Genomic DNA, 27,579 nt, shown 5'->3' on the forward strand with positions numbered 1-27,579 from the left:
GGAAGTCCATAATTGGCCTGGGCGGTAGCCACAGGGTGACCAGGCCCGAGCTCTCCACTCCCCACAGCCCAGGTGAAAGGAGCTGGACCTGTCAGCCCGCGAAGGGTTCGTCACCTTGTGTAGGTGCCAGGAGTCCCAGATAAGCCCAGCTTGCTGCACCGCAGCCAGAGGGTTTAACACCTGACCCTCGGCTCTGCTGCTTTAAGTGCCTGCTGACAAAAATACAGGCATCACGGGAGATATCTCGGGTTTGGTTCCAGACCACCGCAATGAAGTGAGTATTGCAATAAAGCGAGTCATGAACTTTCTGCAGGTGGAAGGTCTTGCCTTCAATTTGTAACAAATGCAACATCTGTGGAGTATAATAAGGCGAAGCTCAATGAAACGAGGCATGCCTGTAACCCTCTTCCTTCCTCCATCCTCTCCCTGGTTTTTCCTGCCCCCTCCCCCCATCTTTCCCTTGAGCTCTCAATGAATCATTCACTCCACACTTGGAGTGGGTCACTGTATGATCCCTGGTGACGCATATGCCACTTTTGGCTGAGTGTCTTCCGGTGAGAACTGGGGCACCGCTGGCACCTTTGTTAACCCATTCTGAGCTGCAGCGACTGAAGGCTTCACCCACCTGTTCACACGCACCCCTCCAGCTGGGACCAGGACTCTCTCCTGCCACACACACTGAGTGACCCCCTACCGCTGACTCCAGGCTGCCCTCTGAGATGGCTCACGTGTGCGGGAAACAGGCCAGCCGGCCAAATGAGTGTGAGAGTATATTTGTGCAACAATGACAGCTACGTGTGTGGTGATTACTAGAGTGAATGAGCCATAAAGGCAGGGCTTTGTCTGACTACTGCCGTGTCCCCAGCTCCTGGCAATGTTCCTGGCACATGGTAGAAATCCAGCAAGGTATTTGTGGAATGAATGAGTGACTTACTCTTCCAGGGGAAGGATAGAAGCGGCTCTGGTGCCTGAGACTTTGCCTGTACAGGCTGGAGCTCAGCCCTTTTGGGCTGGCACCAAAGTCTCTGGGGCGCGGGGGGTATCCCTGGAGAAAGCTGGTTTACCAGATGAATAAACCAGTGTTGGTTCTTCTTCCCAGGGCCCCCAGCTCCAACTCCTCACAAATCCCAAACCACACACTAATTAGACAGTGTGCTTTGGAGCAGCCCAGTTCCAGCTGAGGGTGGCTGTCAATGTTTATCAATTTTCTGAACCTTAGAAAAAGAAAAAGAAGGCAAGGAAGAGATGATAGATGGGAGCAGGTGGGAGTGAAAGTGCACTCCCCACTCTGCCAGGGTCCACCAGGAAAGGTGCCTGCTGCTGGCGCTTACATGGCGTGTGGCGAGGGGACGGCATGAGCCTTACAGCCAGAGCAACCTGGCCTCACAGCAGAGCAGGCCATGCCCCAGATGGCGACCCCGCATGGGTGACTGAACTGCTCCAAGCCTCAGTCCCCTTGTCTGGACCCGGGGAGTCACAGCACCACCTGCTGCTCATCTTCCCTGCAGTGCCAGGCACATAGTAGGAGCATAGGAATGAGAAATGAATTTAAATGAGGATAATACAGCCGGCACCAGAGCCAATACACTCATAATACGATGGCAGGGGAGGGAGGTCTTTGCGTGGCTAGAAGCAAAACTAGACACCAGGAATCCCAAATCCTGGGCTGTGGTTCTGCTCCAGCTCACTGTTTAAGACTCCAGTCTTCCTTACACACACACACACACCATGAGCATGAGCACTGGCCCAGTCCTGCCACACCATGCTCCACTAACTGGTTTTATCTGTCCTGGGAAGAAATAACCCTACCTTAATTGAAGTCTTCAGCTGCCCCCACTGGGCGGCCCCCAGAGTTACGGACACCCCATCCAGGCCCAGGCGCAGCTCCCCAGCCACACTGTGGCGGGAGAAGCGGTCACAGGTCCTCAGGGTCAGCGTCAGGGTCGCTGTGGGGAGCTCCTCCTCTGCCAGGGGGAGCACCAGGCCTTCCTCCCAGGTGGTGTGCAGCTCCCGCTTCTTCAGGGCCGTCTGGGCCTCCACAGAGCCTGTCCTGTTGGCTACGCTGCCTTGGACATAGCAGTCACAGCCTCCGTCGTGGTCACTGGTCACGGCTGCAGCCAAGGACAAAGCAACACAGACAGGGAACTTCTTGAGAAGCCAGGGAGGGGAGAAGCATGGCCCTGCTTGGAGCTGCAGAATCTGGCTTAACAGCCATGACCTCAGGTGTGTGGAGAAAGCCCAGGGCTGACCACCTTGGCTTCGTAGAATCACCTTTTAGAAAGACATTGAGAGAGAGCTCTCTCACCCGAGGGGCCAAGGTCAGCACGTGCTGGTCTTCCTTGGAGAACAGGGACAAGACTCGGTGCTTCCCAGAGCCCTTCCCACCCCATGAGCCTGAGATTTGGCCAAGGTGATGATTTATCAGTGTTGCTGCTGACATCATGATCGTTTGTTCTGTGCTTTAGATGTTTGTCACACAACCACTTGTGAAGTGAATCACTGAGTATGTTGTTTTATATTCTGAGCCTTGGTGTTTTCAATGCTTCGCAATGAGGAAATGTGCACCTGTGCTGCTTTTACGAATGGTTCCCAATGATAACATGAGACGCCGTAGCTGATGTTCCCCAGGAAGAAAAGAACTGAGGCCACGTGTCCCGATAGAAAGAACCCCCTCACTGAGCTTCAAGGGACTTGGGTGCAGTCCCGGCTCTGGCACCAATAGTTGGAGTGATCTTAGACAAGTCACCTGATGTTGCTAGACCTCAGTTTTTTAATGGGCAAAATGGGACCACTGTGAAGACCAAATGTAATAAAGTACATAAAAATGCTAAAAATCCTTTAAAATAAAAAGAGAGAGATACTCCCTCAAAAAAATAAATTAAATACAAAAATCCAATTTATCCAGCCCCAGCTCCCAGGAGCCATGGAGTAGCCCATTGTTACCCCTGATTCCTTCACAAAGTTTTCTCTTTGTTTGCTGATAGTAACCTGAATTGTCAGGGTAGAGAGACCAGAGACAGCCTGACCCTTTAGGAAAGACCACCTGATGCTAGGAATACTGACCATTCAGAACCCGCTCTGTGTCCAGCACAAAGCCCTATCCAATGTCAAAGGCACCCAAGGCAGAGATGGCTTGCTGTTCATCAAAACCCCATTTCTTCTTTTTGCTGGGCACCTGTTGGACCACATTTCCCATCCTCCTTTGCAGTCAGTGGCCATGTGACTGATTCCAGCCAATGGGATGTGAGCAGGAGTGATGCATCCCACATGCTGGTAGTTTTTAAGAAACGGTTGTGCCCTCTCCCTGTTCTCCCCCTCCTTCCACCTGCTGGATACAGATGACAAGGAGGCCCAAGAGGATTATGAAGCCACAGATGGAAGGAGCCTGGTCCCTGAGTCACCATTTGGAGGAAAGATGTCTGCCCACCAGGCACCTCCACTTTGGACTGACACTTTGGAGAGACAGAAAAACCCCTGTGTGCCTGAACATCACACGCTTCAGGGTCTGCTTGCTACAGAGTGCTAATCTAGCACCAGCCCCTAGCTGTGGGTGCTTCCATCCCTCCCCTGCTCTCCTTACCCCCCCACCCCCATGCAGCTCCTCCAGGGAGACAGACCCATAGAAGTCCCTGAACGTTAACTGAGAGCTTACCTTCCAGGCAAGTCACGAACAGCTCTGCCTTCTGCTGGTCATACTGCAGGCAGTAGTGGAGCTTGGGGGCTTGGTTCCAGCTGGCAGCCTTCGCTGGGTTCCAGGTCTCCATGACACAGACATCCTCCACCACACCTGTTAAGAAGGTAAAGCCGTCCCTGCCACCCACGCTGGGGTCCTCTCTTCCCGATCACAGCACCTGTGTCCCTGGGCCTTGCATTTCAAGAGACCGTCACAGCCCAGTGGTCCGACATGAGCTGCTAATAGTTATATGACCTTGAACAAGTTGCTTGATTTCTTTGAACCTCAGTTTCCTCATCTTTCCAAGAGAATGATAATAGTTCCTTCTTCTTAGAGCTACTGTGAGTATTAAATAAAATAAAGTGGGGAAAGTACTTAGCCCAAGGCCTGACCCGTGGTGAGCTTTCAGTAAGAAAAACTGTCATAGCCTGTGTGGTTCTGGTCACCCTGTTTCAGGCGAACCATCCCCACCCCATCTCTGGCTCCACCTCTCCCACAGGGTGCAGGCTCTGCTCCCCAGTAATTCATGGCCGGACATAAATATCAAAGAATGAGTCAGGAGGAGATGCTGGGGCAAGGTCAGAGATAGTGGAGTTGATTTGTGTGCATGTTCAATGAGCACTTGCTGAATGAATGAATGAATGAATGACCTTATCTTTAATTCAGAAGTTCCTAAAACCAGGACTACTTCTCGCTCTGCCCCACACTTGAATAGGAGCCAAACATCTGGAAGACTCTCGTTATTCAAACATAATACAGGAAGGAAAGGATCTAGCAGCTGCCGCAAACTCCACTTTAAGCAAACTGGAATTTTAAAATTATTTTCAGAACTAATTTAGAGGGCATAAACATAAAGGAGTATTTAATTTCTAAAATGGTTCATTATCGGGTTCCTGCAAGTAGTGAAAAATGTCCCTGGTGCATCTAAACAAGAAACAGACTGGCTAGGATGTGAGCAATGTGTAAAGTGAGATACACATGCACACAGGACCCGTTGGCTTCCAAGGGCACCGCAAGGATAACCACAGCAAGGTCAGGGTCAGAGGGGGCTTGTTGGGCACCCAGAGCTCTCAACCCTCAGACCACCTCAGCCTTCAAAATAAAAACCAAACCAAAGCCAGCACCACTTGGAGAAGCATGGGGTGGATTCTGCTTCAGAAATTGGGACTTTGAGCTGTATACCTGAACCAATACAAAATAAAATTGAAAAAGAAATGGGGACTTTGAGCTCTACAAGGAGCTGATGAGGACTGTGGCCTATGGGAGTAGATACCTCCAGCATATCAGGGGCACAGTGTCTGAGGGATCTGGCATCCGCCTCCCCTCTGGCCCATGCTTGCTGAACCAAGCAACTCTTGATAGATTTCTGTGGAATCAGAACTTGGTTGTTGCCTTATGGGATGCAGAAATGAATGAGGAAACATGCAAAGGAGAAGACAAACTAATGTGTTTTGAATTCTTCAAAGTTCCAGACTCTGATTTGCTCGCCTGCTCTCCTTGGTGGAGAGTGTCCAATCCTGGCTTTATTGGAGCTTTCAGAAATCGGGGGCTCCCAAGAAAAGGGACATCGTGACTATGATTATAATTAGCACCCCCAAGGGTCCTCAGGCAAATGGTTTTCCTCCCAACCTTAAGCTCTCAGGTCTTCGTGGGTGTATTTAAAATGTGGGCTGGCAAACCTGGAAGCTAAAAGCCAACCAGGATTTATTCGCGCCATGGGCACTCCGGGCATTTGTTCTCCAGGAAATGCCAGGCTGATCACTGTGGTTCTGAGACAGGTTGGAGGGGCGCTGGAGCCAGGCCAGGACATGTGTTAGGAGGGGGGTCGTGACAAAGCTGGTTATGCTGCTTCTGCTTCTACTGTCTCCACCTCCAACCACACAAACAAAACCCCAAGCCACACAATCCCTTCTCCCAGCTGTAGTTGTCACTTATAAAGGCCTGCGTGCTCCTTTGGGTTATCTGCGTGCTGCTTCGCATCCCTGCCCCAGTGCCCAACACCGCACTGTCACCTAAAGGAGTTGCATTCTTGATGTTGATGAGTAGAATAGAAACAATAGCATCAACAATATATTTGTATGACCTCCTAGTGCCAGGCCCTGAGCTAAGCACTTTATATGCATTGTTTTATTTATACTTTACAACTTTACCAAGTGGGCAACAGTATGAACCCAATTTAGAGGTGAGGAAACTGAGGCCCAAAGAATTTAGCAACGTCACCAAGGCCACACAAGTATATAAAAGGGCAGAGGATTTGACCCATGACTCTGAACCCATGGCTTTAACCACGACTCTTTAACCCCTCTCTCAATAATTGTATATATGACTTAAAAGGCAATTTCCATTTCCCAGTGCAAAGCTAGGAGCTTTGGGGAGAAGCAATGTGGCAATGTGTCAGCAGGAATAAAGGACTGTGATCCTGAGGCCCTGTGCCCACCGTCTTGCCCAGGGTCATATGTCACAGACACTGCAGCTGGCCACACCTAGCATCTACGCAGACACCGACAGACCCCTGAGTGTCGCTCATGGAGCAGTGAGTGCAGCAGACCCCTACCATTCTGAGGAAGGATGAACAGCTCCTCCGTGACCTGCCTCTTGAGGCGGCTGTCATTCGGGGCCTGGGGGCTGGCGGACGCAGCAGGCTCCTCTGTGGTCCTCAGCGTGTAGTCTGCGTAGTTGATAACCTCCGGGGCCGTCACAGATGGCCTGGGGCCGTAAATGTCTGGGAACTTGAGGAGGGCTCGGGGCTGCACTGGCTCCGTGGACTTTTTAACGTTGAACTGCAAACAAACCACTCTGGTTAGTCTTCCAGAAGACCTCCTGCCTGATTTCCACCCACAGAAGGGGGTAGTGATGACCTGGCCTTTCGTGGGAGGCAGAGCGAGGGCTGGGGTTCCCTTCTGCTCTGAGGGGTGTGACCTGGGAAGCAAAATGTCATCTCCAAGGCCACCTGAATCTACTACATCAGTCAAGCCAGGGCCCACTGATGTGTCATCCCTGTTCATCCATCCCCCCTCCATCCATCCTATGGCTGAGTCCCCAGGTGGTAGCTGGGCCTGTCGTAGGTAGTCCTTCCTCTGCTGCTCTCTGTGCCACTTGCTTCTTTGTTTTCTCTCTTTGTTTAAGCTGGCTTGAATTGGGGTTTTTGTGACTTGCAGCCAAGAGCACCCTAAACTGATGTACTGCATTTCTAATAAGCATCATAGGAGGTCACGACCCTGGTGTAGGGAACTTCTGCCTAGGGTCTGATACCACCCCCTCCCAACCCCAAACCTCTCTGCATCCGGCCAAAGGCATCCTCATTCGCTGTTTATCCTGGCCCTGCCTTGGTAAGGTCCTGTGGGTAATGACTGCCCTTGGTGGAGCGTGCTTTATAGCCCTGGACTGGCTGAGAGCAGTCGGATGACTAGTGCATGAGCCTCTTCAAGCAGTGAGAGCAGCGGCTGATTACTGATCTTGTTCTCTTGTACAATTCTATGGATTGCATTTCAAAACCCTGGTTCTACCACCTCGTTCAAATGCATATATGTTTCCACTTAAATGGCTTAAACTTCAGTGCCCAAAAAGCAGAAAAGAGGTTTGGGAGCTGAGGGAGGGAGCCTGGGAAAGGATTATAGATGGAGAGGGAGGAAGCGGGCAGGGGAACAGACCCCCATGGGAGGACCTGTGCCTCACACAGGCAGGATTTGGAAGTGAGGATTCTCTCTCTAAATGTCCCATGACCCCAGGGGAGATGGCCTGGGAACAGATGCAGGATGGGTCGGGGAAGGTTTCCAGGCATTCAACACTGAGTGAAGGTCCCGCTGTGCTGGGCACTGCAGGCACAGAGCTGGCGGAACACCCTCGGATGGGGCACCAGACCCTCCAGTGTGTCTCCTTGGACTTGCCCTGTCTATATGTCTTTGGGCCTTGGACCACCTCCTTCTCCCCACCATAGCCAGCTCTGCATGGACTCCAGCAGCTTCAAGAGGGCGCAGCCTCAGTCACACCCATGCCCCTGCCCTGGGGTCTCTCAGTGGCTGCTGAGGTGTGAGGCATGCAGGGACATGCTGTGTCTGCCCCAGGGTCACCCAGATGTGTTAAGAGTTAAAACTCCATGGAGGGCAGGGGGGACTTGACCACTTCAAGCTGGGAGCCAAACACGGCACTCTCTTCCCTTCCTCCTCACTACCCCTCCCAAGAGCGGCTTCAGTGGCCTTTGGAAGATGACACCTCCCGGATCCAGCAGTCGCCCTTCACACCAACTGGTGGCTGGCTCAGTAAGGCCCTGGGCCCTCCTCCACTCCCTCCGGCATCCCTGGATAGAGGCCTCTGGCAGGCTCAGCTTTCCTGTAATCCAGGCTAAGTAAGACTAATGGCACGGAGTGGGGGAGGGCAAACCTTCATTTACTGAACAAATATTTATTGAGCCCCAGTACAGGCCAGATCCCGTGCTAAATGTTAGGGAAACAGAAGTGACAAGACAGATGCTGTCTTTCCCTATGAGGCTTATGTTGGGAGAGGAGAAATTAATTATGTAATTAGTGAACTGGAAACAAACATTTAAATTCACAGAGATGTGAGGCGACCCCTTTTGTGACATGAGTACTTTTCTCACCTAAGGACGGTTTACTGATTTGGGTTTTCACGTCGGGGCTCCACCGTAAAGCATCCCAGGAAGTCCCAGGAAGGGGGAAGCAGACTCAGCTCGAAAAGGGGACTGATGGCTTTGCCCCTTATACTTGAACTTTAAAAAGGAGAATGAAGAGATGGACATAGAGTATTTGAATGATGCCAAACATGGGCCATTGCAGCTGGGGTCTGCAGCTAAGCACGGTGAAGCCCTCATGAGGAGCTGGGCCAGGGAAGAGGCACCCGCCACCCCCGTCACTCTGGGCTCTAATACTGGCCGGTACACACACTAACATGTGTACAGGAGTTTGAAATAGAACCTGGTGGTCAGTGTGCAAGCTTGGCTGGAGTCCAATGACTTGCTACTTAAATCTGGGGTCTGATTAATTAATCTTTGTCCCCAGTTACTTCATCTGTAAAATGGAGATGTTTACTCCAGGGAACGAGAAGTCTTCAGGAGCAGTGGGGAATTTTTCTTGAAATTTCTAGTTCTGTCTTAAAATTCATGTGACGTTTTGTATTTGACTCCATAACACTGTTTTAGCATGAAAAGTTTCCCCTGCTTATTTTGTGACTTAGAATATTCACAAGATACTAGCTGGCACCACAGTCCCTCTGCTCACCCCTGCCCCCACTCTCCCCTAATGGACAAGCAGGACTCTCTCTCCCTGTGTTGGCCAATATGTGGTAAATGAAGCTAGAAGTGAATGGAAGAAAAGTAATTTTGCCTCCATGGAAAGATCAACTCCTAGATGCCGAGTCTGCGTGGGAACAACCCTCTCTCCAAGTTTTCCTTCCGATCATATAGATAACTCTTCTAGAGAAAATGGGGGGTGGGGGGGCAGCCATAGACATAGACGCTCTTAACCAACATAAAGACTTGACTCCCTCTGCCTTTTCCTAGAGCATCCTCACACACACCCACAACTGCTTGAATCCTCACAGTCAGCAGATCACTTGTTAACAGCCTTGTATCAGTCAGGAAAGGCCAATGCTATGTAACAAACAATCCCTAAACCTCAGTTCCTGAACAAAATAAGAGCTGATTTCTCACAGTCTGAAAAGAGTCTGCTGGTTTTTCTTCAACTCAGAATGCCAACCTCTTCTACCTTTGTTTCTGTCCATCTGTGTTCTGCACTGTTCAGATGTGAATTCAATGGATCCTCATAATAACCCTATCCGGAAGTGCTACCATGATCAATCCCATTTTACAGATGAGGACACATTGCCAGCTTTTGAACAGAAAAGGTTTGATTCAAACCCAGGCTGAATCACTCCAGAACCCTATGTTGAGCCACTCTGCTGTGCCTCCAGCCCCTTTACCTACCTCCTCACATTTCTAGTCATACTTTACCACTCACCCACGCATTTGTGCCACTTAAACTGATGCCTGGGTCACTGCCTGGCCTACCACCTCTTATTCTGCCTCTCTCCCCCGCAGCACCTTCAGACAGAGGAACAGGCTTGTAAATGCTGGTGCCCACATGTGGTGTCTTAAGATTCACCTGGAAAAATGTAAAATTCAGATTCCCAGAGCAACCCCCCAAGGGGCTTGACTCAGACAGAGGTTTTAGGTGGAGCCTGAGGAATTTGCATGTCTAAGAAGCTCCTAGCATGACCATGATGTGGGCACTCCCAGAGGCTCAGGTGAGAATGCCCGGTTTGAGAAAGGTTGGGTAGATGTAGAAATGTCCTCTGGCATGGTGAGCTGCTCACAGGCACAGCCTCCCCATCTCTTAATCAAGTCCTTTCGGCTCCCCACAAACATTTGTCTGGTAGATCTCCAGAGCCCAGGGGGCTGCTGGGACCAGATATCTGCTTCTTGGCTGCTTATCTGCCAACCCACAGGGTCAGGTCCCAGGGGGAGAGCATATTTCAAGCTGCAAAGTTGAAATTTACTTTGAAGCAGCTTATCTTCTGGTCCATGCGCCAAGCAGTGTTTCCATGGCAACCCTGCCATCGCATCATCTTTTGTTATACCTTCCAACATCTCCTCTTCTGTTTATTACAAGTCTGTGTCCCATCTTTTCTCAAATCCCTTCCCTGGGGACTCACCTCCTGCTGGTCTCTTTCCCCTCAGTGATAATTATAAATCTAAAAGGGCTGGCCAACCAGGCTTAACCCCTAGCTGCTACTGTTGGTGGGTTAGCCCTGCTGTCAGTTGGGTAAATGTGCCTCTTCCAACCAGGCAGGAATGAGACACAGCTGGGAATGACAGCCAGGCCCAGTGCAATCCCTGTCTCTGCTGGTTGTCATTAATCCAATCTTTTGTTCAGTATTTATTAAATCTCTAAGATGCTGGTCAGCTGCGAAATAACACTGTCCAATCATTTTCTTCGTGGAGTGAGCATGGCCAGTGGAGTAGGGAACAAGAAACCAGTAGATTAAAAAAGGCAATTTTAGATAGAAGTACTATTGAGACAGAGACAGATGGGAATGCGGTGAGTAGAAGGAAGAGTTGTGTCTACTAAGAATTTAAAGGCTTAACTCAAAATTCATAGGAAAATCATATCTAGAATTAATCATCTTACCCACAGGTTTCCATTTAAACCTTACAACCTCATGAGGGAGGGATTACTGTTATACCACTTTATAGAGCCAGTGTTGCTAACCACACACTGAGGCACAGAGATATAAGTCTAAAGTCACACAGTTAACTAGACACAGAGCTGGGATTTGGACCCAGGCATGTGACTGTGGAGCATATAGGTTTCCCAGATCATCCATGTACTTCCATGCCTGCGTCAGACCAAGGAACCAAACATTCAATAATCTGTTACCTTTCTAAGGTCTTGGGGAGATTTAAGGAAAAGCATGCTGGGGCTGGGGGAAGATGTCCCACCTCCTGCCCCAGCCATCCATTCATTTATTCCATCAGTTATGATTCAACATTGAGAACCTTTTATGTGATGGAGGCCATCAAAGACACTGGTCACTGTACTCACACAATATATGGGTGGGGAGGAGTGGGCAGTGGAGGGATTAGTATAATAACTGCTATGATGGAGACCAGCAAAATTTGAGACAGAGAACATAGAAACACATTAAACTTTGCCTGGGGAGGGTGCAGGGTGCAGTGTGTGTGTTGCAGACAGGTGACTTTAAGGAAGATTCAGAGGCTCTGACTCTTGGTAGGGTGTCCGCCCCGCCAAAGCCTGAGCAGCAGTTTGACAGGTGGAGGGGTGGGAGAATGGCATGCTGGGCCAAGGCAGTGTCTTGAAAGTCTGTGGTGTGTTCAGAGAACAGCAGGTGCAACTAAAGCTAAAAGCCCTCTGAGAAGAGGAGGGACAATGAGTGTTGCCATTATCCCAACATTTTTGGAGGAAACAGAATTAAACAAAACAAAACTCCGAGGGACTGGAAACCACAAAATAGCAAGATCCCACCTAAAGATTTACTTCTCGTAGGTGATCCTGCACGGACTGCATCAGTTAAACCACAATGCCATCAATATGGCCACCATCCCTTGACCACTTCCTGTGGACCAGATTCTCTTGGAAGTGCTACAGACTTCATTGTACTTAATCCTCATGCAACCTTATAAATAAGTGCCTAATATTTTCTTACTCTATACCCCAATATACATAAATAAAAATAACCTAATTCTTTTCTCTACAGAGAAGGAAATTAAGACTCAGAGAGTTTGAAACTTGTCCAAGATTCCACAGCTAGTGTAAGACAGCTCTGGGCTCGGAACCCAAGTTCATCCCTAAGCCTGCGTTGCTAACTATGCACTACATGATTCCCTGAGGCTATGTCTTGGATGCTAACCATACACAGGTAAAAATAAAAATGTCCAGATCATTGTTTTTTATTTGCTAGCAGGTGCCACATCATTAGTTTGATGACCCCATTCTTACTGCATCCAGTTGTCTGGGTTTTTTAATGAACTGCCTCGATGTTTGGGCATCAGCTTTGCTACGGCTCAGTTCTAAACCTGGGCTTGACATTCTTTGTGCAGAAAATGTGTTTCATTTGTGACATGAGCCAAGATGTCAACATTATGTTGTAACCTCAATGCTCGCCATAAGCACTATTTCAAAGTTGGAATTTTTCAAAGGTCAAAGAAAACCCCTTTGATCAGTAATCTGGGGCTCAAACACAGCCTTCCCACCCCACCTCCCCATCCATCCTTATTCTCCCATGTCCAGCCACCTTGGCAGGGCTGTTGGCAATGGACTTGACTCAGAGCAAAGCCTCCCAGGCAGACTTTAACTTCCAAATTTTCCACTTGCTCCCCCGCTCCCATTGTATTGGTTTACTAGGGCCTTAAAAGTCTTTCTGTTAAACTGAATCCAAATATCTAAGGGATATCTCAGCCCTACATCAGCAATAGCTCTGTCTGATGGGAACATACATGTTGAATATTGATCGCTATGTTCTTAACCAACAGTGTCCATTTGAATACTTTAAGCATTTTTCTTAGTTTCTCCTTTGTGGGGGCTATGTTTTTCATGTGGAAAAGTCATATTGGTACTAAAGGCTGACATATCTCGTTATATACCAGTTTCCTTGACATTGAATTCAGAATCTTCTACCAGATCAGCTATAGGATTTTTTGATTCTATGATGATCAGCTAATGATAAAACCATTGACAAAGGCAACAATTTTTAACCTTTGTGTTATGCCAATATTTTTAAAATAATAGCTGTAGGGAGCGGCAATAGGGTTAAGCCTTGGACTGACCTGTTGGCAAAGCCACAAACAAGTCCCAGCTTAGAGGGCACAGCCCTCTTAGCATAATTAGGCTTGACCTTATGATGCTCCCTAGATCCTATCTGGGTAGCTAATGGGCTGTGGGAGGTGCAGCAAGTGCTGGCCAAACAAGTGAAACTCACAAGAACATTGTAACTATGGTGACCACTACCTTGTTTACCTCTGGCTATAAAATAAAGGCTCAGTTTGCTGTCTGGATCTCTCTCTGTGGCCTTAGCCAGGCACAGGAAGATCCACCTAGACCCAGCTTATTCTCTTTGTCTGTCTTTGCCACCCCACCCCCACCACCCCCCCCACCCCCCCACCCCCGCCCCCCTCAGGCTCACCGAACCCTTGGCTGAGCTGGCCAGGCACAAATAGCTAGGTACTGAAATTTAATACTTTTTTTTACACATTTAAAAATTTGGTTAGAGCACTTTTAAGGTTATTTACGTAAGAGTACTTCCTGCATTCTGTTTAGCTTTCCTTAGTGAGACAGAAAGGAGGTGAATTCTGTAGAACCCTTCGAGCATGTGAATCTCATCCTTCATTAAGGAAAATAAGTCCTGAGAACCACTAACTCAAGACATACACCCACTTATGTGCAGACACTTGAAGGCACATCAATTTCTAACCTGGCAGGTTCAAAAACAGCCAAGTTGTAAAGTGTGACTTAAAAACAGGATAATTACTATTTTATTCGGTTCTTCTTATATTTTGGTTTTAAGCCAAAATCCTCCAATTAAGCAACCCTCAGATTTCTAGCCAAACAGACCACAGAAGATACATAAATAAGGCCCTGCCCTTGGGAAATTTACCATCCAATGATGGACACCATCCCATAAACCGGAAATATGAAGTGCTTATGCCACAGCTCTCCTACCTATGCCCGTGGCAGACATGACTAATCAATTCATGCATCCTTTCCTGCTGTGCTCAGGTACAGCCTGCCCAGCTTAGGGCTCCAGGATGCCACCGCCAGTGAATAAGACTTGATAAGCAAAATAAAAGCTATATGCCCTTCCTGGTGCATACTTATAAAAGGATAAATAAATATAGAAGGTAGCCTTAAAAGGCCAAATGTCTGGACTGTGTGCTACAGAAGGCCTAAGAAGGAGCTTCTCATCATCAATGAGAACAAAGAAGGTTTCCTGGAGGAGGGGGTTAAGCCCAACATTCAAAGATGACTATGGATAGGAGAGGGGGAGGTGCTTCAAATGGAGAGAGTGCCAGCAGCATGGGTACAGCAAGCACACTTGGGGCATTGTGAGTCTGACAAACCAGTCGAAGAGAAAGTGTGGAGGGGTGGGAGAAATGGAATGGTGAGGCCAAACCATGAATGGCTTCGAATGCCTAGCAAACAATTTTGAATTCTATCTTATAAACAGTGGAGGGACTGACAGTTCATGAATAGGAGAATGATATGAGGAACACGGTATTTTCAGTACATCAAAGTAGCAGGTGCATGCAGGGGGAAACTGGCGGTGAGACGTCCAGCCAGAGGCCTGGTGGGAGTATCCAGGTGAGAGGGAGCAAGGACCAGGCCAGGAAATACCTGTCAAGATAAAAAAGGGAAAGCAGCAATGCCAGCGGCTCCTCCAAGGAAGATCCCACAGTGCTTAGGGGTGGAGCAATGTGTAGGAAAAGGGAGGAAGGAGAGAGAGCTGCGTCAGAAAAAGTACTTCCATGATCACTGCTCAGGTCACCTCTTCTGAAAAAGCATAATCCCGGAGCATCACGGGAGAACGGACTGGGTCTTCCATGCGACTTCCATGTGAGTGGTCAGCAAGGAGATTTTAAGGGACAGCCGCTAAGGGGCTGCTCCTAGCATTCTCCTCCCAGCTGTCATCTGGGCAGACTCACAGCTGAGTATCAGCCATAGATGTAGCTGTTCCTTCTTTTACATTAGATGCAAACCTACGGTATCTCCCTTCTGCATCACATGAGTCAACATTCCAACAGTTTACAAATGTTGTCACAAACATGCGATTTGGTCACTGAAGGTCAGTAACATCAGAGTATTTGGTTCCAAGATACTATAAATGGCAACTATTTTTTCCTCAGCTCATTTCAAGCTTTCTGAGGACAATAATTGCACCTTCTTATCAGCCTGTGTGTCTGTGTTTGGCCCGAACGTATCAAGGCTTCAAGATGCGCAGAGCTCCACACTGGAGGCTGGATCCAACGGGAAAACAAAAGCAGTTTTGAAACCATGTGGCCTTGTGCAAACAGAGGGCTTTGTCATTGTTGGTCCTGACCTTTGCCAATTTGTACACATTCTCTGATGCACAGACTCTCCCTTTAATGTGATTAATTATTAGCATTTATAGTAATAGCTCACATTGCTTGAGTACCCTATCAGTAAGCGTTTAGGAGTAGCAGATGGCACATTCGAAGCAGGTTACTGAGGGAAGTTTCATAAAGCAGAGGGAACAGTAAAATGATGGGGATGAAGAGTACCCATCCAGTACGTAAGTCAAATCCTTTTACAGTAGTTGTTTTCATGGCAACTTAATGATTAATGCCATTTCTTAATCCAATGACCATTTCACGTACAGTTGTGATTAGTGCCGCCTCTCAAGGCTGCCTGTGGGAGTCACAGGGACTTGGTTTCTTCCCAACCGTGGCAGCAGCCAGCGTTGCCCCTTGTCTGTTCCCGTGGAGGCCAAGGGCCCTGATGTGCCTCTACTAGGGACAGGCTGTGCACTGAGAATGTTGCCTGGATTTCAGGCCGAGGCCCAGGGAGCTGAAAACACACCAGGGGCTTCAACCCCACTTTCCAGTCTCAGAGCCACGGGGACAACCAGGTTCGGGCCAGTGCCCTGCCTGAGCCACCTGTGGGCTTCAGGGGTGACAGGTTTAAGGAATCTCCAAAAATGTTGACGATCAGAGCATTAATCAGTTATTCCTTCTTGGGGGGCCCACTGACCTCCCCTACACACCTAACATAGCTGTAGATTTGTATTCATTTGTACGACTGTGTGAGAACATCTCTACCCTTAGAACATGAGCTGCAGCAGGGCAGGGATGTTGTCTGCCCGGTCATTGCGGTGTTCTCAGTGCTAACTCAGTGCCATGCACATAGTAGGTGATCAAGAAATAAGTTTTGCATGAATGAATATTCGAGAAGTGGAATGTTCGTGCTCCCCTTCCCACGCTAACAGAAACCTTTCATTCTTCATGTCTGGCATACTTTTAATGGACTCTCTCTTTCCTACATAGTGAACGTACAGTTGAGTCATTGTTTTGACAAAGAATAAATAAGAAAATGACTCACAGGTGCCTAAAATATACTCTGATTAGTAGTCAAGTGCAGAGTGTGCTGGGTGCTTCCAAAATTGTAGTCGTCAACATTACCTTAGAGAACCTTATTGTGGTCATCTCTGTTTTATTGATGAGAAACGTGGGGCTCAGCAAGGTCAAGGTCACTTAGCCGGAAAGTGGTGGAGGCAAAATTCAAATTCAGGTTTGGGGTCTAACTTGCTTCCTCTTATATCTCAATAGCTTGATCATAAAATGAACATTTTTCTTTTAAGAGGTAATTTCCTCTTTTGAGTGGTCTCACAAAACCAAGATTGTTATTGGATACCTAATTCCGGTAGATATCCAAAATCAAATTCAAGTCTACCATGCTGTGGTTACCTATGGGTTACCTCATCTCCTCCTCACTCCTGTCCTTTTTGGCTTCGTCTCTGTGTGCTTTGTTTTGAGGCTGCCCTGCAAAAGGCGACAGTCATGTTGCCACTTAAAGGATCTGTTCCACTTGCATAGTAAGAGACGGGCTCATCAGATGGTGAGATTGCAAGGAGCATGCCAAAAAGCCTTCCAGATTCTGCTGGTGTTTTCCTGTGGAGTTTCGTCTCTTGATGTACCACCACTGCCTTTGCTGTATGTCTGATAGCCTTGCCCTTTCTTCCATGTGAAGTGACTTGCTGGCAATGAGGCTGCATTAGAAGATTCTTGGGGTGCACTGTGAGAAAGGTGGAGGGGCTGACACACAGACTGAGCTTCGAGCTACCTGAACTTATTCTACACGTGCAGCTCTTTCCACCAACGCTTCTAGTCGCCCCGACCAAATGGCTATTGCCAGCCTTCCTTTCATTTTCAAATGCCATCCTTTCTGCAACACTATTCTTCACTTTATTTGAAAAGCCAAGTCTTCACTATCCTGCCTCAATTACCTACTTCTCCCTCATTATGCCATTGGTAGCAGCAAGTCCCAAACTGTGTGGTTTATAACGCTTTTCCAAGTCAAATGTGGCTGTTGGGGATTATCTGACTGGCTTTGTGGCTAAAGAGGTTTCAAACTGTACACAGGGTAGCCAAGCGATGGGAGATTCCAAAGGAAGGGAACCGATAGAAAGTGAGGCTGCCACACCCGGCAAGCTTGTCTTGATTCCTTGCTGTGCCACTGGAGGCAGGCGCAGAGATTCTTGAACAAGTTCGGTGCCTTCTCCTGCTTCCTGTCCTTGTGATTTTTATTCTGGCCGCAAGCTGAGGCAACAGCCCCAAGTATCCCTCCTCCCCATTCATCTATCCATCCATTCCCTGGCTCCTGCGGTCATTCAACCTCTTTCTCTTGCTATCTGCCAAGCTCAGTTTTCCTGTGGATTAAAAGTATGTCTTGGACTTAGTAAGTGGAGGGCGAGGGAGTCAATGAACTGTGTCAAAATATTCCAGGGACTATGCCAGATGTACTAAAACTCAATTTCACAGAATTCCCATAGGATACACTTCCTTCTTCTTATTCATATTCATATAGACAACTACCCCTCATTATATGACTCTCATCTGTTCACGGGAATATACTGGCCAGTGAATTTCAGACAGCAGCCACTTGTATTCTATTACTTTAAATGGGAAAAATTATAATGCATTCCAAGTCCGCCCCCAAGTCCCAATTAGCTTCCCAAAATATCACTGTATACCACTGTAATACCCTTAAATACCATGGAAACATCTCCCAGGAATTTTTATAATATAAATCAATTAAAACACCCTTTACTTAATTAGCACTTAGGGAGCCCTTTAGTGGGAAGGTTTGAGTGTGTGTGCAGAGAACTGACACAGGTTCCAGGCTCCTCCCAGCATGGTCCTGACCTGATAATGTCAATCCATGGGGAAATGATATTGAAGCAATAGTCGATATCACCTCAATTGCACCCAGGTTTGTAGAGCCCCTGGGTACCTGGGTGAGGCAGATGGGACCCATGAAGGGCTAAATCTTGGGGGTGGGGGGAGGTGACAGTGATAACATGCAACATATTTAAAGGAGGGAGCAGCAGGTGTGAATTTGCTAGGAGAACAGGGAGCCAGGACTGCCACACATTCCACTCCTCTTCTAAGACTCATGAACAATGAGGCCTTTGCATGGATGTGCCCATGTGGACTCATTGTTATCGGCATTCAACACAGAGAGCAAATGTTCATTAAAAACTTAACAGATACCGATGATTATTTTAAAAATGAGAGTTTGAATTTTTTTAAATTAAAAGCTTAGAAAATATCACAATGAGATACCACTTCACACCCACTAGGATGGCTATAATAAAAAAATAACAACTGCTGGCAAGGATGTGAAGAAACTGGAACCCTCCTACACTCCTGGTGGGAATGGAACATGGTGCAGCCACGGTGGAAAGCAGTCTGGCAGTTTCTCAAACCATTAAACATAGAGCCCCAGCAAGTCCACTCCTAGGTATATACTTGAAAGAACTGAAAACAGATAAACAAATACATGGATAGGAATGTACACAGCAGCACTATCCACAATAACCAAAAGGTAGAATCAACCCATGTCCATCAACAAAATGAGATCTATCCATACAATGGGTTATCACCTACACTAATTAAAGAGAATCATGCAAATTGGTGTCACTCCACTACACCCACCAGTCAATCAGAGCAACTAGCAAATTAACCCAACAAAGATGGCGGTATTTTGCATACGCAGGCACGGAGCGAAGACTGAAGACGACTGAAGATGGCAGCAGCCACAAAGCTGGAGCGAGCAGGAGGCTTGGGTTGCTCCCAGCGACAGAGGAAGCCAAGCTTCCCCGCTGGCCCTGGACTCCGCTCAAGGAGTGGCTGGGGGCCTGGGTCGCTGGGAGCAATCCAGGCTTCCAGCCCACCCTGGGCTTTGCTCGAGGAGCTGGAAAAAAAAAAGGAGGGGCTAGGAGCAGCTGGAGTGGAGAAGCCAAGCCTCGCTGCTGCAGCCGGACCAAAGGCCTGGGTCCCGGGTGCTGGAGGAAAACCGGTGCCAGCAGCCAGGGGAAGGAAGGCCTATTGCTCGAATCTTCATGCAACAGGTCACTAGTTCAGTTATAAAAAGAAAATACTAGCCCTAACCAGTTTGGCTTAGTGTATAGAGCATCGGCCTGCAGACTAAAGGGTCCCAGGTTCGATTCTGGTCAAGGGCATGTACCTTGGTTGCAGGTACATCCCCAGTAGGGGGTGTGCAGGAGGCAGCCGATTGATGTTTCTCTCTCATAGATGTTTCTGACTCTCTATCCCTCTCCCTTCCTCTCTGTAAAATGTCAATAAAATATATTTTTTTTTTAAAAAAGAGAAAATACTAATACCTACTATCACATGGATGAACCTTGAAAACATTATGGTAAGTGAAAAAAGCCAGACACTGAAGGTTACATGTTTTATAATTCCAATGATGTGCAATGTCCAGAACAGGCAGCTCCATACAGACAGAAAACAGACTGGTGGTTGCCGGGGCCTGGGGGAGGCGAGAGGAATGCAAGTGTCTTCAGGGTGATGACAATGTCTTAGATCTAGATGAAGGTGGTGGCTGCACACAGTGTGACATGCTAAATGCCACTGATTTGTATACTTTAAAATAGTTAATTTTATGCGCCATTTAGCTCAATTTTTTAAAAAGCTTTGAAAATAACAGTAACTTTAATATCATCAGTACATAGGTCAGTGGCGCTCATATGTGTGCATATTATGTGCTGTTGAGTGGTTCTGACTCCTGGCAACCCTAAGAATGAGAGATGGCCATACTGTCCTGTTCTCACAGCGCTGCTCAGCTCCTAGACTATGTCTATGACTTCTTTTACGGAGTCAATCTATCTCCTATTTGGACTTCCTCCTTTCCTGTTGCCTTCTATTTTTCCAATATTATTGTCTTTTCATAAGATTCTGCCTTCTCATGATATGCCTGAAGTATTAATACCCCTCACATAGACATTAATAAATGTTTGATGCATGAATGAGTGAACTTGTCCATGGTCTACAATGCCCTGCTTCCTCAGGCCCCTGCCCACCTATTTAGCACCATCATACACCAGCTCCCCCTTGCTCTCTGCTCTTCAGGTGCACTGGCCTTTCCCAAGACCAGCCGTGGGCAAACTACGGCCCGTGGGCCGGATCCGGCCCGTTTGAAATGAATAAAACTAAAAAATAAAAAAAAAAGACCATACCCTTTTATGTAATGATGTTTACTTTGAATTTATATTAGTTCACACGAACACTCCATCCATGCTTTTGTTCTGGCCCGCCGGTCCAGTTTAAGAACCCATTGTGGCCCTCGAGTCAAAAAGTTTGCCCACCCCTGCCCTAGACCCTCTTAAGTGCTAGGCTTTATCCTGCCACAGGGCCTTTGCACAGGCTTATTCCTCTCTCTGAAGTCCCTCACACTCCACCCCATGGACCTGGTTAACTCCTCCAGCTCCAGCTCTCAGCTTGGCCATCACTCTCTCCAGGAAGCCTTTCCCTGAACTTGACTGGGAATTCCATCTCACACTCTCATAACATTACACATTTTCATTTTTTCTGCTCTTCTTCTATTAACTCTGGTCGCCCCCTCCCCCCTTTTCCGCACTACACCATAAGTTTCATGAGGACTAAGAAAGGGTCACTGTGTCATTGAGGAGAGGGCAGTTCCACACCCCCAAGCACAGTTCCGACACATAATATATGCTCAATAAACGTAACTGAGGGGAGAGGAATGAATATAGCTACACTTTTCATCTGTTTTCCTTTAGAAATCTATAAACATTATTTCTTATGGAATGGGTTATGGGAGCCCTTTGTCTGAATATGCATGTTGACTGTGACATAAACATACAGAATCCCTTAGTTCTTAAAGCCTGTCTCTGTGAAGCTCTTCTGCTTCCTCCAAGCAGGGTTTCCCAAAGTTTGTTAGCAAGAAATGAGCTCCAGAGGCAGTGAACACAGCTGCACTACCAGTAAGGTAGAAGTGGGAGATGAACTGCTACTGGTTACTGGGAGATTGTCAGTCAAATGGCGTGGACAGTACAGGGATCATCTCTGCTCACTGTGATTTTTCCTGCTGGTCCCAGACTCTGGATGGTCAGTTGCTCTTTATTTATTTCCTTCTGGGTCTGCTGCTTCCCCACCCCTCTGGCCTCTCCCTCTCCTTCTGATGTTGCCTGAAGCCCCCTCTGATTTCTTCTTCAGGTGTTTTTTCCATTGTGGTCCAATGGCCGCTCTATTCCTTCCTGCACCACAGGTGCTTGATGGTAACCTGGACCAGTATCTGAACATCTGAATGTTTCCGAGGGTGCAGCAATGTTTTCTGCTGGCGTTAACAAAGGGTGCTAGTGAAGCATCAGTCCCATGAAGAGAGAGCCACACACCTGAATTATCTGTACATTGTGCCAGAGGAGACACTCGGAAGGGAAGATGTGATAGGTCTGAGACCTGCCCCTAGAAAGGGATTAATGGACACAGACGTAGGGACTTCATTGTGTTTCCAAGAGCCTCGTGTTTCCAGAGGGTATGTGCTCGTTTCCTTGAAATAATCTATGCTAATTTCTTGATGAAAAATTCATACTGTCTTCCATGTTGCTAAGCAACCAGCCCAAACATGTCTACTATATAAATGTCTCTGGAAGGCCCTGGGTTGCACCCAGTGCCTGAAGCCTGGTGGGCGTAAGAGGCAGCAAAGCAATCCAAAGCTTCTGGGAAAGATTTCTGAAGCTCATGGGGATACAATTAATATGGTTAAAGTGCTTAGTACAGTGCCGGGCACATAAAACGAACTCAATAAATGTTAGCTATACTATCACTACTTTGTATTTCTCTATGGAAATGGGATCTATTTCTTGTTTGTTTGTGTACATGAACAGAAGACTACTGGCCAGAAGACCAGCTGAGGAATGAATCCTTTCAAAGGGTAAGATTCCATGGAGGTGAGACCTCACAGCAGCCCAGAGTCAAATCACTTCCAGGAGTGGGGTTCGCAATTCATGGAGCCTCCTGTGATACCTGAGGGGCAGGGGAGGCCTCAGCAGAGCGGCCAGCCAGAACCGGAGAAAGTTCTGCTTTGGGCTGAAGGTGGGATGCCCATTTCCATGGCCCCCGTACCTCCCAGGAACACGCTTCCTGGCAGTTGCTGGCTTCATTGTCTGTCTCCCCGCTTATCAGAAAGAACATATGCCCGTCTTTTCATTGCTGTGTCACAGTGCTTAGCATTAACCTTTAGTGCTCATTAACTTTTAATGAATGAACTTATTATTAGCTAATGAAATGCAGCATCTGGGCTCTGGTCCATCCTCACACTGATGAGTAGGAGTTCAGACAAGTGGTCTCAATGTTGCTCCAATGGCCGAAGGAAGCAGACATCACTGCACAATAACCCAGCTTCCATCACATCACTGCACAATAACCCAGCTCCCATCACATCACTGCACAATAACCCAGCTCCCATCACATCACTGCACAATAACCCAGCTCCCATCACATCACTGCACAATAACCCAGCTCCCATCACATCACTGCACAATAACCCAGCTCCCATCACATCACTGCACAATAACCCAGCTCCCATCACATCACTGCACAATAACCCAGCTCCCATCACATCACTGCACAATAACCCAGCTCCCATCACATCACTGCACAATAACCCAGCTTCCATCACATCACTGCACAATAACCCAGCTCCCATCACATCACTGCACAATAACCCAGCTTCCATCACATCACTGCACAATAACCCAGCTCCCATCACATCACTGCACAATAACCCAGCTTCCATCACATCACTACACAATAACCAAGCTTCCATCACATCACTGCACAATAACCAAGCTCTGGAAGCTGGGCTGACAACAGTGGGGGAGTTCTCAGGTGATCCTGCCAGACCCTGAGCGGGTGTCGTAGTGACACTGAATCCCTGTGTCTCCCAACAGACTGCCATGGTGAGGCTGAGGGATTGTCTAAGGAGGCAGAATAAAGGGCCCAGAACATGTATTTCAGAAAAGCAAAGAATCACTGACGCTGGCTGGAGGCATGAAAGGCGATGCAGACTGAGGGCTTCCACCGTCTCCCACCTCCTCAGCAGGATTCGGGCCGTTTTTCGTCCGTGGATTCCTTCAGCTGTCTGGAGGAGCCTGGGAACACGTCTTCCAAATGTTTGAAAAAGCTGACTATAAAGGATATGAGGCTACAGAGGGACATCTAATAACATCCATTTGTGAAACAGTTCTGTGTGCGCCTCCTTATTCATTCAGTAAGTAATAGGGTCGGGCAGGAGATTTAATAAGTGCCATGATTTAGAATCAGACATGCGCATAACGACATTGTGAAGTCGGCAACAGCCACAGTGTGCTCTGAAGCTGTCTGCGGTCTCCTCGGGGACGAAGTCACTGATGCTGTTAATACCCCTGTGCTATGCTGTTTATATTCCCCCTTGCAGGAAATGCTAGCTTTCAGTTAGAGGTTAGTGAAAATAACGATGTAAGGTTTTCCTCTCTGAGACCTGGAGCCCTTTAAATTCTATCACAGACCCCTGGGGCGGGGGCGGGAAGGAAGGTGTATGGACCTGAGGTTAAGAACTCCTGGAAAACCTCAAATTTCTGTTCACCATCACTACAAACCTCAGCTTCATCCAACCACTCGGGGCCAGGAATCAGATTCCCAGGCGTGGCCTGCAAATCCAAGGAAATTTCCCAGCCAGCACAGCCAGTGACTACACAGACATGGCAATCACGCCGAATCCTTCACACATCCCAGTCCTCAGTGACTATGGGAATCTAGAACCTTCTTCCCAGCCCCATGCCCTCTCTTCAAAGAACATCTTCAGAAAGCCTTCCCCAACCTTGTCAACATGTGCCATGTCCACCTCCCTGCTGTCACCTGCCACCCCAACACCACCTCCGTCATTTTCTTTGAAATGTCAACTGCGCTGTCTTTGTCTGTTTACTCTATCTGGGTCATGGCTGCCTCAGCCTGAGCACAATGACAGGCCAACGAACACTGAACTCCCAGCTTCACCACATTCACACCCGAAGATGCAGCCCCAGCTTGCCCCGATCCTTGTCACGTGGGAGGGAACCAGGTGAGGGGACGTGGATGGACGGGTCTCACGTACCCACCACCATTTCATGTGGCCCTGCTGAGCTAGCACCGGGCAGCAAAGGCCTGCTGCCTGCATGCACGTGTGGAGAAATCACTCAGACACTATCCCACAGGGCTGGACACGGCGATGCATTTATTTGTTAACAATTTCCTATTGAGCACCTACTGGGTTCCAGGTACCAAGTAGGTGCTGGAAAGAAACATGCAAGTCAGCAGATCTGAAAGATCGCGTCCAATTGTCACAAGTGCTATAAAAGAATGTGGACGGGACATAGGGTAATGGGGGGGGGGGGGGCGGGTGCTTTACTACATGGGGCAGGAGATAAAGTCCTCCCTGAGAACGTAAAATTTAAACAGAAAGAGACTTAAGAATAACAAGGAGCCATTGGCATGGAAAGCCAGAGGGAAACAGGAGGGGTTGGTGTCTTTAAGAGGGGTCACAATTCCAGACTGCCCACGAAAGGAGGAGCTGTCATGAGTTTGGCTGGTGAGGTAGCTGCCAGATCAAGCTCAGGGAGTGGCGTGGAATGCCAACAGCGTAGACTCCAGAATCCGGCTCTCAAACTTCTCTAGCTGAGTGACCTTGGGGAAGTCACTTACCCTCTCTGAGCCTTAGCTTCCTCATCTTTAAACCGGGACCAACATATATGTCCTTCATGGAGTTGCTAAATGCCTTAAGTGTAGAGCGCTTAGAACAGTGCCTAGTGCACAGTGCGTGCCCTGCAAGGGTCTGCTCTGATGTGTTTCACACTCAGTGAGCAGTGGTGGGGGATTGACAGCTGTTTGTCAGATTATGGGCCATTAACAGATTATGGGCCATTGTGGGGGTCATCAATAAGATGGAAGAGTTGGAAGGGAGCCCAGGGCTCATTCACTCCACCCCCTTCCCAGTGGTCCTCTCTGAGAAGGGGAGGGGTTGCGCCTGAGGAGCCACCACTGGGAAAGGCAGAAGAATGGCGGTCCCTTTAGGGCACTGGGCTGCAGAGAAGGTTGAGGGGCAGCAGGCCACAGCTTCTGGAGAAGGGCACATCCACCAGCGCCCTGTTTCCCCAGCAGGGAGCCCGCTCCTGCCATTTCCAGGCGTACACCCCGCTGCCCAGCTGGCTTCTGTTCCTGCCAGTGTCAGTGTCACTTTTGTTGGAATGTCAGTGCCTCAAGGACAGCAGCCATTTCCTCCTACTCCCACTATACAGTGACTGACGCAGGCCCCGCGCAACGGCGACTCAGAGCCTTTGAATAATTGATGGAGAGGAACGTGGAATTGTAGCACGGCGGTGCCACTCCTGGACTCTAAGCTCCAAAAGGAATCCAAGGGCCTTGGGAGTCCTTAAGTCATGCCCCTGCCCAGGCCAGCTCCTCAAACGCTCCAGCCAGACCCTCTCCTCCCATCCCCAGAGGACATTTTGCTCTCCCACCTTGGGATGCATCCGGGTTCACAGCCTATGCGGGGAGCTCCTTCCAAACCACTTCCCAGGGCCCCTGTGCTGCACTGTTCAGTGGGGACACCACTTATGTCCTGCCCGAAGGGCCTCCGGAGACAAGCCAGTGCAGAGGATAAAAGCCCTCCTGTCTCCAGGGACATCTTCAGATACATCAGGACGGCCAGGGGTGGGGGCGGGGAGGTGGAGGGGGGAGGGGGAGGCCAGAGAAAGCCCCTCTGGCTGGGCTGGAGCTGAGGGCTGCTGGGTGAGGCCAGACTCCTCAGTCCTCTCCACGTTCCCTGCCTTTCCATACCCCAGGCACTCCTGGTCCAGCTGACCCCTCTGCAGCCCGCCCCCGCCCCCCACCTGTGCAGCAGCCCCTCCCCTCTGGTTTGGGGTGATTTTCCTTCTCAGCTATGTGAGTGCTCTCCCTACCCCAGCCCATGATGCCTCCTTCCCCACCTTCTCTTCCCTCTCACTGTCCCCTTCCTCCCCTCCCCAGCTCTGCAAGCTTCTCATTCTCCACATTTCTTCTGTCTCTTTCCCCACCTTCCCCACGGCCCCTCCCATAGCCCCCTCCACCACATCCCCCACCCCAGACTCCCTCTCCCCGCTCCTCCCGCCCCCACGCTCCCCTCCAAGCCCCCCACATTCCACTCCCAGCCCCAATTCCTGTCCAAGTCCCCTTTCCTTCCCATTCCCTCCCGCTTCGCCCTCGCTGTCCCCATTCCTCTCCCGTCCCCAAGTCCAAGTCTCTCATCGCCTAATGACCACCCCCTGCCGACCCCCGCCCGGCTTCGGCCCCTCAGCCAGGTCCGCCGCCCCCTCCCTGCCCAGCTCTGCGGCGCTAAGCAGAACCCCCACGCCGGCTCCCGCACCCCAGGTCCCAGCCGCTGCACCGGGACACCCCGCCTCTCCCGGGGAGGCCGAGGCGCCGCCCGCTCACCTGTTGGGCGGGTTGGAGCACGCCGGGTCTCGCCTTCTCCGGGTCGGGGTCCCGGTCCCGCTGCAGCAGCCCCTTCTTGGGGTGCATGTGCCGGCACAGGCAGGTGACCCCGCACAGAGCGAGGATGCTGGTGGCCGTGCCCAGCGTGGCGCCCAGCGCGATCACGGGCACCGACAGCACCATGGTGCCCGCTCCGGGCGCGGGCTCAGTCCGCCGCCCACCGCCTCCCGCCGCCAGGCAGCTCGGGCTCCGGCGCCGGCAGCTCTCCCGCCACCGGAGGGGCGGAGGGGCGGAGGGCCGGGAGGGCGGGCGGCTGCGAGGACGTCAGAGGAGGGGCCAGCCGAGCCCGCCCGCGGCGCCCGCACTCAGTACCGCGTTGACGCGAGCACCCTTCCCGCCAACACGTGACCGGACCCCGACCCCCACAGGCAGAGCCTTCCAGTGGCAGGAGCCCTAGGATGACCTCAGGGCTTCCCTGGCGCTTTATGTGCGAAGACCTTGTGCCCAGAAGGCGCAGTCACACTGCTGCGGGGGGGAAAACCGCGCCCCTGGCTCCTCCTGGGTAGGTACCGCTGACCCCCTGGTCACCCCTCTGGTGAGGAGGCTAGAACCCTGGTTCCTCCAGGAGCCTTTCGGGCACCGGCACACCGAGCTGGAGGGTCCCGTCTCAGGAACTTGAATTTGCCAGGTGTTTGCTACCTGGGAGAGAGGCAAGCTCCGGGTGGAGGGCATAGGTGCTGGGGAAGATGATTGGGCTGATTCTATAAACACCTGCATCTCCTTTAGCACCAAACCGTAATTCACCTTTGTTATCTAAGGTGAGCAGCTGGTCTTCTCAAATCCACTTGCTGATGAGGAGGCTGAGGCCCAGAGGGGACGTGGGGCAGCTGGA

General features: G+C 49.5%; 1 protein-coding gene across 1 annotated transcript in view; it reads right to left on the reverse strand.

The window, feature by feature from the left end:
• The window catches only part of SYT13 (synaptotagmin 13), a 35,262-nt gene extending 8,317 nt beyond the window's left edge, over window positions 1-26,945 (reverse strand). Inside the window, exons 1-4 of the mRNA XM_070427847.1 lie at window positions 26,688-26,945; window positions 6,228-6,453; window positions 3,653-3,787; window positions 1,810-2,111 (exon numbers count right to left, since the gene is read on the reverse strand). Of these exons, the coding sequence (XP_070283948.1) occupies window positions 1,810-2,111; window positions 3,653-3,787; window positions 6,228-6,453; window positions 26,688-26,870 (846 nt within the window). The 5' untranslated portion in view covers window positions 26,871-26,945. The remainder of the gene's footprint in view (window positions 1-1,809; window positions 2,112-3,652; window positions 3,788-6,227; window positions 6,454-26,687) is intronic.
• Between the last annotated feature and the right edge of the window lie 634 nt (window positions 26,946-27,579).

Source organism: Myotis yumanensis, unplaced genomic scaffold (genome assembly GCF_028538775.1).
Source record: "Myotis yumanensis isolate MYYU_CA2020_CCGP unplaced genomic scaffold, mMyoYum1.0.hap1 SCAF_10, whole genome shotgun sequence".
NCBI classification, from domain to species: Eukaryota; Metazoa; Chordata; class Mammalia; order Chiroptera; family Vespertilionidae; genus Myotis; species Myotis yumanensis.